The 14831-nt window shown below is 35.2% G+C and overlaps 1 protein-coding gene across 1 annotated transcript; it reads left to right on the forward strand.

Annotated features, from left to right (window-relative positions):
- The first annotated feature begins 9128 nt into the window (after window positions 1-9128).
- Window positions 9129-12791, forward strand: LOC131011999 (WAT1-related protein At1g21890-like). The gene is made up of 5 exons (XM_057939905.1): window positions 9129-9373; window positions 9464-9526; window positions 10456-10572; window positions 11897-12445; window positions 12517-12791. Exons 1-5 carry the CDS (start codon window positions 9180-9182, stop codon window positions 12707-12709), a joined length of 1116 nt encoding a protein of 371 aa, XP_057795888.1. The 5' UTR covers window positions 9129-9179; the 3' UTR covers window positions 12710-12791.
- Window positions 12792-14831: the final 2040 nt, after the last annotated feature.

Here is a 14831-nt window from a genome sequence, read left to right on the forward strand (position 1 = left end):
CAACGATATATACCGATACCGCGGTATATACCGTAGCACGGTATATACCGAAACAACGGTATATACCGGTTTTTCGGCATATACCGCGGTATCGGTATATATCGGTATACCGCGATATGAGGAAAATTGATACCGTTGCCGTACCGAAAATTACAATATCATACCGAAATTTTCGATATCGAAATTTTGGTATTTTCGGTATTTTTTCAGTATGGTAAGTGCGGTATACCGATTTTTCGGTATTTTGCTCCACCCCTAGTTGTAAGTTTGCTGTTAACAAACTATTTTTGTCATCCCAGTGATACTTTTTTAATTAAAAAACAAAAGTTTTTCATGAGAAATTCGAGTTTTAGCAAAATTTAATCTCAAATTAACCCACAGTCTGAATATTCTAGGTAGGGCTATTCGAATATTCAGTAAAAATTAAAAATAAAAACGCCAGCGGCTGAATATGTCAACTAACTAACAAAAAATAAATGGTTTTAAATTAAAATGACGAAAGATTAATCTGCTGAAATAGAAATTTTATTGAAAAAGAAAAGAACAAAACCCTTGAAAGCACATACGCATACTAAGGGCCGAGCCTCCAAAAGGAGAGCTCAAATGAAAGAAAACGACAAAGCAACGAAAAACCAAAGCAACACTAAGAGAAGAATTGATCGTCCTCGTAGAACGAGTCGTCGTCATCCAGCATATCTCCCCATCTCTTAGAAACTACAGCTGACATAGCTCTAGCTGCGTCTGAAGCAGAAGAACGAACCACAAGCGCTCCTCCAGACTGAGCATTTGACACTTTATTCAAGAACTCCACTGGCAACGGAGTGTCAAGAACGGCGCCCTTATTCCTGAGCCGATTTTGATACTGTCAATCGGATTCGGCGGATCTTGCGTACGTTCCATACCCTTTTTAGGTCGACCCGGTCGACGCTTAGGGTTGTCAACGAGCATTTGCATCCCCTGACTGACCTGCTCCTCTAATTTGCTAATACGACTAGCCAACTCCTCCGGAACAGAATGTGTAGGCTCAATGACCGACCGAGATGCAGAAACATCTACCATGTCCATGGACGAAACGACGGCTGACTGTAAATCCTCAGACCCGGCCGTGTCCTCCCTCTGAGGTCGCTTTGCCGAGCTAGCGGCCTCGCGATCGTCAGCAATGATCTCCTCATCCACGGATCTGTCAGAATCCTCCAAAACAACCGTGTCCTCCTTGCAGGCTTGAGCGACAACATCCAAGGGCCGATTCTGAACCGGTTTTAAGGACTCCATATTGTCTTCATTCTCTAACTCCATACCTTCCAGCACCTCAAACCGATTTCTGTTTTCCACAGAATTCTTCCCAACAGTAACGTCACGTCTGGGTGAAGACTCCTCCTGATTATCCAGCTTAGCAGTAGAAGGCGCCGCGTGCTGTCGAGAACGACTCCTAATTTTCTTCCAGTGTCGAGATCTATTGCTATGCTTCCTGCCCCGCAAACTATTATCCTGTACTTTTTGTTTAGTCGGGGAGGCAGGCTCAATGCCCGATTTCCTGCAGTCATCAGTGGCCAATCGCAGAACAAAGACTACAGAAGTATGGCAAATTCTCATATCCAAACTCAATTTCATAAATATCATCATCACATTGCACATCAATAGACTCACGAATTTCCAGGGCCACATTCATCTCAACTAACACCCTAGCAAAATAACCAACTGAAGCCCGAGCAGACATGCCATCAACAAGAATATGAGTGCCAACATGCCTAGCTATACCAGAGAGAACTTCAGGATGCCAAAACTCATGCGGGAGATTATAGATACGGATCCAAACCTGAGCAGTAGAAGAAACTATCTTGTTCGGATTAAAATTGGGAGTCCATGCCTGAAGGAAAAGAATCCCCACACGAAGACGCTAAGCAGATTTCTCGAAAGCCAAAGCATAATCCTCAGGAGACGAGAACTTCAAAGTGAAATATCCTTTGCCTAGAGGAATAACCTGCCAAGGAGACGACGTTTTCCAGAGGATAGAGAGCTCAGTAAAAAGATCTGCCGCATATCTCGGTGAATCGCCTTTGCGAAGAAAAACCCTCCCATGAATGGCATGCTGAAAGGATTTGATTTGCCGTTGACGGAAAGCCGATGAAATAGATAGGCACGGCCTGTTGTCCACCATTGTGGGTTTCAGCACCGCAAAATCATGAGCCGGGACATCTGCGGGACGTCCCGAAGATTGCTTAAGAGACTCGGCAAACGACTTCACGGGAGGAGTACCTGACAGACGTCGTTCTTCTTCGCCCCGGCCTAACTCCAAAAGCAACCGCTGCTGCTCCGGCTGCCCCGGAACGGAGTCCGCGAACGGCAACTTACCCGCTGACGAAGAAAGTATCGCCATGCTGCTGTCAAAACGTTGATCTGTACCAGAAACCATCACAATCGAACCAGCTTTGGGAACCCTTGATTCCAAAACCGGTGTTGAGGCATGAAGACTTGCTGCGACAGACCCATGGGGAGGGAGCACGTTCGTAACCCTAGTCCCCACCACGGGTGCAGAAGCCGCTGGGACCGAGGCCGAACAATCAACGCGCCCTAGTTGCGCTGCCAGGCCCACGGATGAAGCCCTATTTGCCGCCAAGACAATATCAGACACGGGAACTTCCGGAAACAAGGAGCAATCACGGGAGAAATTAAAGTCAATAGGCAACTCGTCGCCGGAAGAGGAATCCGCAAGAAAGCAAGAAGACGTCGGAAGCGGAGGCTGGGGGGAAACCCTAGGTTGAACTTTTACGTTGGTGTGTAAAGGTGGAAAGTCGGAGGGCGTGAAGGTCGTCATAACGGCGGCCGGAGAAGACCAGCCGGCCGGCCAAAACTGCCCGCGGAAGGGCCGCCTAGGCGGCGGCCGAGAGACTTCCGCGTAGGTTTACCATACGCGTTTTTTCCTCCTGATAGATTTCAAATTGCCTTAATTACTTTGACGAAAGATTAATCAATCTATAAGCGGACAAAAGGAAAAGCACAGTTCAAATGAAAATAAAAATAAAAAAATATAGTAGTATATATTTACTTTTGCTTAACCAAATATCTAATCAATAATTTTAAATTTGCATCTACAAGTATGTCAATATGCAATCAATAATAAGCGCAAACCTTCAGAATTAATATCCTACATAATTATTTTGAAAACTAATTCGATGCCTATGTCAAATTGTCAATACCGAAATTCCCTATAACAAAAAATAAATATCGAATTAAGAAAAATTATCAAGTTTATCAAATTTGTCTTATACTATAAACGAATTGAAAGCGAAGATGTTATCATTGGTCAAAATACTAAGGCTAATTATTATCCAAATAAACATTGAATTAAACTTCATAATTAGTAGAGCCCCAAGAAGTAAAAAAACATAAAATCGAATCTTAAAAGTTGAATATATAAATATGAGAATCTTGAGGTCATCCTGCATGACTCATCAAGAGAAATTGGTGTGGATAAAAATCAGTGTCGCAGTGTCAGCACATTGACTCATTAATTTGATTATATTTCAAACTCTTTCTTTTTATGTATGGACATGAATACATGATTAATTAAACACTGCATACAGATACAGCCATACAGAGTGTCAATTGTGAATTCTATTGGAGCACTCACATCGATCGACTCATTTGGCCAACTCGAGTCGGTTTGTCGGATGAGTCGACCGATGCAGGTATGTGGGAGCTCGACTCATCCGTCCAATAGACTTTTAAAATAATTCATAGAATTAAATAATGGGCTTTTAACATTAGTTTGAACTTTCCTTAAAATGATCTATTTATTTATTTAATTATTTTAATTTCCAATTTTCTTAATTAGTTTAATTTTAATTTAAGAAAATGCATTATTTAAATTGATGTCATTTAAATTAAATTAAATTAATGTAATTTATATTAATATAATTAAATGAAAAATGTAAAAATTAAAATTAATGGATAAGAGTCAGTTGGACGAGCCTTTCCAATGCAGGACATTGATTTATAAGTGATCCTCTCTATGGATGAGCCTCCGACTGACTCAACGAATATTGATACTATTACATGGCAACTTATGTTGATACACATGTATGATATATGTGCGCATTAATTATAATTTATGCGCTTGTGTTTAACACGTAAAAATTTAAAAATCGGTAACCAATATGCCGTCACCACATAATCATTAATTAGGCACATTTGTTTACTAGCATAAACTAGGGATCGTTATCCAATATATATAAGATAATTTTATTGGCGAAGTTCTATGTTAAATTGTTTGACAGTTTAAGGCCCTGTTTAATAATCTGTATTCGTTTCACTGATTTTGATCTGCATGCTTAATCAAGACCTGTTTAATGATCTGAATTTTAATACTCCAAATATTTAGTATGCTTAATCAAAGAATAATGTTATAGATGAGTATATATAATAGCTGAATTAGCGAAACTAACGTGATAATTTCATCAAAGTGGGGCTTAATTGTGAGGTGGGAATCCACCAAACCTCAAAGTTGGGATCTTACAACGAAACCACCGAAGTCCAATCCGATATGCTTTGTGTATGTTGGATCCTTCATGATTTGTCTCCCAAGTGCTGCAAATCTACATTTGGTATCAACTTTTTTACGTTAATTAAATTATTAGTACACAAAAACTTGCAAACAATCGGGTGTACTGTACAATCGAGTTGTTCCACACTCAAATTTTAACCCGCATCATGATCCTTACCTGCATTCTGACTCAAATCGTATAAATGACACTATTCGGTTATACAAGTGACACTGCTTATAATTGATACTATTCGGTTATATAAATGACATTGTAACAATTTAAAATGTTATAGTGTCATTTACAATCTTATAGTGAAATTGCATGAAGTGTCATTTATATTTTTGAATAGTGTCATTTACAATGGTATATTGTCATTTATAGACAATGTTATTTGTATAACAGAATAGTGTCAATTACAGACAATGTCATTTGTATAATCAAATAATGTCATTTGCATGAGTTGAGTCAGGATACGAGTTCAGATCAGGATATGCAGATCAGGGTCCGAGTGCGGGTCAATCCGATTGTACCCAAGACCACCTCTAAATACATGTCATATATATTTCAAAAACATGAGAATTATTATAAATGTAATATCTTAATATAAGCTCTAGCAAAGACACTCATAAAAATAAATCTCACGCGTGATGGTCAAACGTTAACATACGATGTATGCTATAAATTAAATTATCAATATTACACTTAATTTATTAAAATGCGATTTTATTAAAGAGCTAAAAAGTAAAAAAGAAATACAAAGAAAACCCAGGAAAACAGAGAAGCTAACAAAAGTCAGGTCTCGTTAAATCCTTCATGAAACGAAGGAAAAATAGTGCTTGGAAAGGGGAACAAAAACAAGAAACAAGTCGATAGCGAAATCCGAGCTTCGGCATGGTCATCACCCAAAAAAAACGCTAACGAACGAGCCAAAGAAACGTCATGAACAAGACCAATTCGAGATAGGATCTTCGGACTAACTATCACCCCCATTCCAAATTATTCTCGATGACAACAACATAAACAAGAACCTCGGAGAGACAAAAGACCAAGAGATCCCACCGACAAGACGCCGGAAACGACCACCGGAGCAAAAGGCAAAAACCGTCGGAAACAGGAGAGCCCCGACACACCAGCCCGAGCTCGACATGGCCCAAGTCCCAGCGCACCGGGAGCTTGAAAAAAGCCATGCCAAGACCCCGCAAAAGATTCGATCGAGTGTTCTGGTTCGTGGTAAGGCATTAATTAATGTCCGACGAGGTACCCTCCTCCTCGTCTATTATGTCGGCCCAATTTTTCTTTGCCACATTTGTCATTGCTTTTTTGTTAGAGTTGTCACTCGGTTCAACGACAAAGTCGCACGGCTGTTTTCCAAAAGCACGAGCTAATTTATGCCGCTTTTTCACAACTTCCATTCCCGATTTTCTTGATGAATCTCTGATTTCTAGAGAAGAACTTCTAGTAATACTACTGTCAACACCTCCTTTCTGTTCCGCTGCGCGGTGAGGTTTTTTCCTTCCGTTGTGGATTTGAGGACCCGTTTCATAGTTTTTTTAAAAGCTGCTTGTTTTTGTCTGGCATATTAATCCAACTCGGCTTCTTTTTCCGCCACCCAATCCACCCAAATCTCATGATTGATATTTATTTAGAGGGGCGAAAATTTTACCTAGGTTCAAATCTTAGACGGTGTGAAAATTTCACCATAATAATTGAATACACTATTCATTTATTACAAATAATTTATTCATAGATTTATATTGTATTATTCATTATTCTCATTTTTTATGAGAGGTAACGTTCTAACTAGATCTTAGGATAACCCGAAAGTGATGAAGTAAATGAACTTTTGACAAGTCAACCATACTTTGATGGTTAATTACGTTGCTTATGATTTTATTATATTAATGACGAGATTCTGAGTGTTAATTAATTGGACCAATATTATTCCTCTGTCCAGTATGCCCAGTATATATGAAACTATATGAAAACGGTATTACATGAAACTACAGTCCATAACAGTGGCGTCTTTACATAAATAAATCTAAGGTCGGAATCAGAATATAAAAAGTGGAACTAAATTAATTAATTAATTTAAAGTTTGTGATGAACATGGATTTAATATATTCTTTTTAACCTCTATTGCGTTAGGTAGATGCTCATCATGCTTTAAACCCAAGAATGAAATTATATATGCATGAAGCATGATATGCATGCATGGACGAAAACGATGACAAAAAAAGTAAAGCAAATAGAATAATGAATAAAACAAATAAAACAATAAATATTAACGTACGTGGATTTATAAATAAAGCAAACAATAATATGGTATCATGGTGTGTATCGAGCAAGATTGTTCCTGTTAGTATCTTTACTGATTCGATCCTTGCAGCATGAGCAATGGTGAATGAAGAGGAAGACGCGCGCTAGGTGCCTTCTTGAGATACTCCACGTTGCCAGGGAGAACTTTCTTTTTTGCGTTAATGATCATGTGTATAGAGAGGCCAATATGGCGGCACATAGATTAGCTCAATTCTCGAGTGATTGTTTGGAGTCCGTTTGTTGGACTCGGGATTTCCCTAGCTGGCATAGGGACATTGTTAATGATTTGTCTTAATATAAGTTTGTATCTTCCGTTTCAAAAAATAAACAATTAAAAAAATATATGCTATACATTATCTATATTACATAATTATATATCAAGCTATTATGCAACAATATATATTATCGAGGGGCCGGGTCACACAATTCTATTTCCCTTTTAAATATTTTGGTTCGTGAATTATTAATTGAACTATATATATCACTTTTTTTTTTCGAAATCCCTTTTCAAAAAATTAAAGACCGTAAAGCATATAGAGATAAATTAGTCTTCCTCCATGCAACAAAAAGATGGGCAAAAAAGAAAATTTAATCAATCCCCTACTTTTCAGAAGAGGGCCATATATATATCAAACTTATACGTACATATATAAGTTTATGTATATCATCGCATTGGCGTAATTAACTTAAAAGGAAAAAAGACGATCAAATTGTGTTGTACTAAATACGATTAATTTGAATATTTTATTTTATTAGTCCAACAACACAAAGACGTACATACGTAAATATAATATAGAGGCAACACTCTATTGTAACCAAAATCTTTTAGTCATAGGAAATTCTAGCCATATAAATAAAAATATGAAAATAATACTCTAGCATTTTTTACTAAAATACCTTTTTAGTGTGTAAAAGTATAAAATACACTATAACACACTTTTTCGCTTCTACACTGTTACACACTTTTTCGCAGTTACACACTTTTACATCACTACACACTTTTGCGAAAAAACTATGTAACATTATTAAGAGTATAATTGTACATTTACATTAAAAAATGTTGCTTTTTCCAAATTTTTTTTTTGGTGGACATTTTTTTCTTTTCTTATATAAGAATGGCTAATTGAGCCTATAATATATGTACGTAGTTACAATAAATAAATAGAAAAAGAGATATTATTTCGCAAAAGAAATAGCATAATAAGATCTTGACCAATAATATCGTAAGATCTCTCATAAATTGAGACATGGCGATCAAATCAAGATATCAAATTGAAAAAAAGCCATCTTTGAGACCAGGACTTGGCCATATATGCATGGGATGAGATTCAGTGTCCCACAATTTTATGTGTGCCACTGTGTCCCATTTTTATATCTATTATTTTAAAAATATTTTTTATAAAAATAAAATTTATTATGATACTATGAATTATATTTAATTTTTATTTTAAAAAATTAAAATTTTTAAAAAGCATATACCATGACTTTGAATTTATCAACCTATTATTAACTAATAAAAGTGAAATTAAATGATAAAAAATAATTATATACCCTAAATTGATGGAATAAACCCTAGTTAATAATCACAAAATTAAACTAAAGCATATAAAGTTGAAATTGAAGAAAAAATATATAAGAAAATAAATAAAATTAAAAGTGGGACACAAAGTGGGACATAAAGTGTGGTACACTGAATCTCATTCTATATATGCATGCCTTTATGAATAATTATTGTAAGATAAAAGTGGTTTCAAAATAAATTAAGTAATTTAACTCAATTTCTTCAAGTCCGTTCGCTCCAATAATTGGAAATAAGTTGCGTACGCAAATAATTAATGAAACAAAACACCCCCCACACTTATTAATGTATATATAATACTGATAATGAATGATCAATTAACAATTTAAATAATCAAAAGACCGTAAAAGTGTCCACTCATCATCCACACATTATTTCAATCAGAGAGCACTAAACATTGATAATTAATTAAAGTCGTAATTATAAATGGGCTTCTTCATTTTCCATTAGAATTATATATTTTTGTAATTGTTTTTTTTTTTTTTTTGGTTGAGCTTATAGCAAAAGATTCTTGTTTCAAGAGATATGGTGCGGTATATTGAGTTGGTGGATAAGGAATCTTAAAGAGGATCAAAAAAGTTAGTGACATTCTTAGGTGTCATATTCAATAAACATTTACACACACATAGGTTTCACTTTCATATTCTTTTATTCTTCAGCTTTTGTGTATATAAAAGGCCACAAAGCCTTGATTTTGTTATTCCATACTAGAAAGAAAAAGAAAATAAACAAGGACAAAAATGGTGAATATGAGTGAATCTTTTAACAAAATGAAGCCATATTTGGCTATGATAGGTCTTCAATTTGGGTATGCAGGAATGTACATAATTAGCCTTGTTTCGTTGAAGCGAGGATTTAGTCATTGGATTTTGGTGGTTTATCGGCATGTTGTTGCTTCTCTCGTTTTCTGCCCCTTCGCATATTTTCTTGAAAAGTAAGCTCTTAATTTGCTCATACATATACATGCATATGTTTACTTCATAACTTAATCTCTCTTAACAGTTTTCTCTGTGTTTTTTTACAGGAAAATAAGGCCTAGGATGACAAAATCCATATTTCTCAAGATAATGTTGCTTGCTTTCCTAGAGTAATGTCCTTAAACTAGTACTATGATTTCGCATGCAGCTTCTTGTTATATTCACATAAGATTGTTTTCTCATAAAATGAGTTACTCAAACCATACTATGATTATTTGCTACCACTCTCTCTCTCTCTCTCTCTCTAAATATATGAACAAGAGAAGATCGAACGTTATATATATGTTATATTTAACTATTCACGAGCTGACTCTCTCTTATTCATGTATATTTATGTACATTTGTTTCTTGATTCTCAGTTCTCACAAAAAATGTGGTTCTCACTTGAACCTAACCACGCATATATATATATATATATATATGTGTGTGTGTGTGTGTGTGTGTGTGTGTTGGGGGGGTATGATTATCGTGAGAATTATATTTTTCATGAGAATGCGAGAATAATGCATTTTCCATGAAATTAATATATTCACTGTTAAATTTAATGCATTCGGGGAAAAAAAAAATCACTCCCACTGAACTCAAGATGATACATCTACAATAGATATCATGATCGAATATTAAAAATGATTGTCCGTTCTCATTTTAAATAAGAATTCTAATTTAAACTTCTCCCCGTATATTTCTCTATCTCTTTCTCTATATATGCTGAAATGTACATGCAAATTTGCACAACATTTTTGTGGAATGAATCCTCATCTATGATCGGTTAAAATAAAAAAATTAATCATTTTACTAAATGAATTCGTGATTTTAGGTTCGAACCTCATAAGGCCGAAAATTTCCTTTTCTTTTTGAATTTATTTTCTTACAACGAATTCAGTATATTTCACATATTTATGATCATATATTCATAGTTCATAGTTTATTAAAAATGAGTTTGTATCGCTTTATATATATTTTTTCATATTTGATTTTCCAATAACTCGATCTTGGAGCAATTGTAATTAATAAATAATAATTTATGATTAATTAATAGGCCAGTGCTGGACCAAAACTTGTACTACCTGGGAATGCAGTATACATCTGCAACATTTGCATCGGCCACCGTCAACGTTTTGCCCGCCATCACCTTCATTATGGCTGTCGCTTTCAGGTAATATTTATTCTCTTCAAATTCACAAATAATAAAACAAATAAATTAAGCCGCACATATGTCTAAAAGTATTTACATAGAGAGGAGTAGTGACGTAGACAGGATTTCACCTTAGTGGGGGCCAATTTATAATAATTTTAATATATTTCTTTCGTTTTTAAATAAGTGTCATATTACGGAATTTTTCTTGTTCTTTTTTAAATGTCATATTGTAAAAATTTAATAGTAAAAGTAAGCTAAACTTTCAATTTTACTCATGTCATTTTTTCTATACTTCATCTTAAAGCATGTAAAATTATATTTTTCCTTGGTGAGTATAATTTTATGTCATATAACACTTATTTGAATACGAAGGGAGTATATATATATATATATATATATATATATATATAAATTAAAATTTATAACAAATTTTTGAAATATTTATATATGACTATCACACATCCTAATGACTTACATATATGTTTAAAGTTATAAATATGTAGTAATAACTTTATTCATTTGCCCAACACGTATTAATTAATATTCACAAAAAATATTCAATAATAAGATATTACAAATAAAATTATCTAACAAAAATAAATAAAATATAATTCACTTGCATGTACATGGTCTGAGCTAATTAACAATTAACATGAGTTAGAAATTCTAGTTAAATTCTATTAATAACTAATATTTTAATAATTCACATAATAATAAAAATTGAATGTGTGAAAAAGCTAAATAAATAAGCTATTACATAAAAATATCATAGAGAATCCAATATAAAAAGTAAATTACAAGTATGTTTACAAAGAATTCTACATTTAAACTCAAATTTTAATTGTTTGAGTCTAATATAAAAAATTTCCCTATAAAATTTTTAAAATCAAACTCACCTATTAGATAAAGAAATAAAGAAAATACTTATAAAATAACAACAAAGTTACATCATATAATATTATGAGAATTTTGTTTTAAAAAATAAAACGAATTTTCATTTAAATACTAAATAAAGAAATACATTATATATATATATATATATATATATATATATACTCCAGTGGGGCCCAGTGCCCCCACTGGACCCCTCTGCTACGTCACTGGAGAGGAGGGTTCATATAAATCCAATATTGCATACCCTATAAAATATGAACCACTTACGTATAGTCTTTAGATCATAAATATGTAAAGTGAATTCATCACCTTGTTGAATAAATTCTTGTGAAAGATTCGAATCTTATAGCTAACGAAAATTCAATTTTTTAAATTCATCATTTTTCATAGCGAAGTCCTGATTTTTCATAATAAGTCAAGTTGAGGAAACAATATTGTGATTATGCAGGTTGGAGAGGGTGAACCTGAAAAAAGTGCAGAGTTTAGCAAAGGTGATAGGCACATTAATAACAGTGATGGGAGCAATGGTGATGACTCTATACAAGGGGCCGATCGTGGACATCCTGTGGTACTCTCACGGCGGCGGGCAGCAGAAGGCGGCGGCGGGCAGCGAGCAGCACTGGGTGAGCGGCACTATAATGCTGCTGTCGTGTATCGTGGGATGGTCTGCCTTCTTCATCGTGCAGAAGAAGACGCTGGAGGAGTATCCGGCAGAGTTGTCGTTGGCATCGCTGGTGTGCGTGATGGGAGTGGTGGAGGGTGGAATTGCGGCTGTCATAATGGAACGCCGCAAGAGCGCCTGGGCTATCGGCTTTGATTCTAGGCTTCTTGCTGCTGCGTATTCTGGGATTGTGTGCTCAGGAATCGCATACTACATGCAGAGTGTGGTGAATAAGGCGCGAGGGCCCGTTTTTGTGACTGCCTTCAGCCCTCTCAGCATGATCATCACCGCCGTCCTCGGAGCCGTTGTTCTCGCCGAGCAGCTTCATCTTGGAAGGTCGATCATCTCTCTCTCTCTGATCTCTCTCTCTCTCAAACAAAGTTGACTAATATTATAAGAATTTGCAGCTTGATTGGAGCGGGCATCATAGTGGTTGGGCTTTACTCGGTGGTTTGGGGTAAGAGCAGAGAGAGGTCGTCTGCTGATTTAGACAACAAACTAACCAAAGCGTCGTCGTCTCATGAGGAATTGCCTGTGTCGGTGTCGGACAATGTTCATCATCAAACAAATCCCAATATGCTATCACCACCTTCCGTCTAATATGTAAATTAATATACGTGCGTGCAGTCTCTTATCTAATGGATATATTAAGGGGAATAAATTAATTCACCAACTTTTCATCACTCTTGTTGTTGCATCATATCATCTCATATTCAAACCCATTTTCACTAGCAGTACTATTTTTGAATAGGAATGCCAATCGGGCAATTTCATCGAATTTTTTAGCCAAACTTATTAGTAGGGGTGTAACTCGCAAATTGCGGATATCCAACCCGTAAAATCTCTCAAATTGCGGGTCTCACTCTCCCGCATTGCCTATGCAGATATCTGAATATCCACAATGGAGGGTATTCGTGTATCTGCATTACTCGCATTTATTTGAATCCATGCAGATTGAGAGTATTTCTACCTGCAAATTGCAGGTACCCCTACCAGCAAAATGAGGATGCCACATTTTTAATTATGAAAACACTATATAATCATAAAAGTTAAACAAAAGTAAATAAATAATCAGGTTTGCGGGTACTCGCAAACCTAATGCGAGTACCCGATACCCGCCTTTTTATGCTACTAAATACCCACACCCGACCAACATTATGAATTGAGAGGGTATCAGGTACTCGATATCCACGCAAGTATCAAGTTGGGTGAGAGCCGGTATACCTGATACCCTCTAATCGAATTTATACCTCATGCTTATGATGAGGAGTAAAATATGCATCAGCGGTGTACACCATGGAAATCCCACCTTTGGGGGCGCTCCTGGGACAAAGTCCAGCTACGCCCAAAGCCAGCTTTGACTTCCAGCTACGCCGAGGGCCAGCTTTGACATCCAGCTATGCCAGATGCCAACTTTGTCAATGATTTGGGCTTTGTCACACTGTTTCGTGGGCTTTAGGGTTAGGCCCAGTTAGTATTAATCTATAAATAGGGCTCTTGCACATAGAATGAAGGGGGGACTCTCTTTCACTCTCACCATGTAAAATGTACTTGCTACCGGGAATATAGTGAAAAACTCGAGTAACGCCCGTGGATGTAGATTATTTATGATCGAACCACATATATCCTGTGTCGTTTGTTATTTATGTTTATCTTTTATATTTTGGGAATTATTTATGAACTTATCAGCTTATTAGATTTTGGGCTATATAGGTTGCGGGCTATACAAGTTTAAAAAAATTGAGCTCTGACTCTAAATTTTCGAATTTCGGGCTAATTTATCGAGCTAACCGAGTTCGAAAAAATTTATAAAAAAATAACTAATTAATACATTACTCTTGACATTTTATATTTCTAACAAACAAATAGAACAATAAATAATTGATATTTCAATATTGACTTACAGTAACTAATATGCAACTTTTATAGGTATAAGGTGCACACACATTTTTCTCAAATAATTATCATTTTCTAATGTTTACATCTAAATTTATATGTTAAGGATTAGATTAAAAACACAGAGGTGAAATGGTGAGTATAACTTTCGAAGCAATGTATTGAAGTTAAAAAATCAAATAAGGAGAAAATTAGAATATAAGCAAGCGAACACATTGCTTTTGTGTCAACTCTATAAGGCTCAGATTATTTTCGAGCCAATCTTATCGGATTGTCGAATTATTTAGTTACAAGTTATTTGGGCTGAAATTTATCGGATTAAAAAATTTCAACTCTAACATTTTCGGATTATCAATCTATTCAAGTTAGTTCATAAATTTTGCTTTGAATTGATATTCCTACTTCTGAATATGTATTTGACGTAACGTGCAAATATAAAATAATTTATTATACATACGGTTAAAAATAGCAAAAATAGCGTAAAATGGAAAGAGAAATGAAAAAAAGAAGGTTGAATTGGTGTCGGGGATGAAAATAGGAATTATATAGATTGTAGATTTATATGTGAACGATAGAAAAATAAAATATTTTGTTGCAATTTAAATTAATTTGGATCGGACGAAAGTCGCCATTTAAAAATAGTCTTCTAACACTAACTTATTGGGGAAGAAGAAATGCCATATAAGAAACTCTACGGAATGAATAAAATGGGAGACAATTTTCCAACTTACTTAATGGGCTTAGAATTATTGTGAGCCCATTTTACGCAGTTTTAGAAACTATATTAGGTAAATTATCGTTAAAATCATGAAGTTTGGTTCAGTTT

This window comes from Salvia miltiorrhiza, chromosome 2, assembly GCF_028751815.1.
Source record: "Salvia miltiorrhiza cultivar Shanhuang (shh) chromosome 2, IMPLAD_Smil_shh, whole genome shotgun sequence".
In the NCBI taxonomy this organism is placed as follows: domain Eukaryota; kingdom Viridiplantae; phylum Streptophyta; class Magnoliopsida; order Lamiales; family Lamiaceae; genus Salvia; species Salvia miltiorrhiza.

Excerpts from the sequence above, each read along its gene's own strand:
- LOC131011999 (XM_057939905.1), top strand. The coding sequence starts at position 9,180 with ATGGTGAATATGAGTGAATCTTTTAACAAAATGAAGCCATATTTGGCT. Across the intron at positions 10,573-11,896 it reads ATTATGGCTGTCGCTTTCAG|GTTGGAGAGGGTGAACCTGA; the intron begins GTAATATTTATT and ends GTGATTATGCAG. Across the intron at positions 12,446-12,516 it reads GAGCAGCTTCATCTTGGAAG|CTTGATTGGAGCGGGCATCA; the intron begins GTCGATCATCTC and ends AAGAATTTGCAG.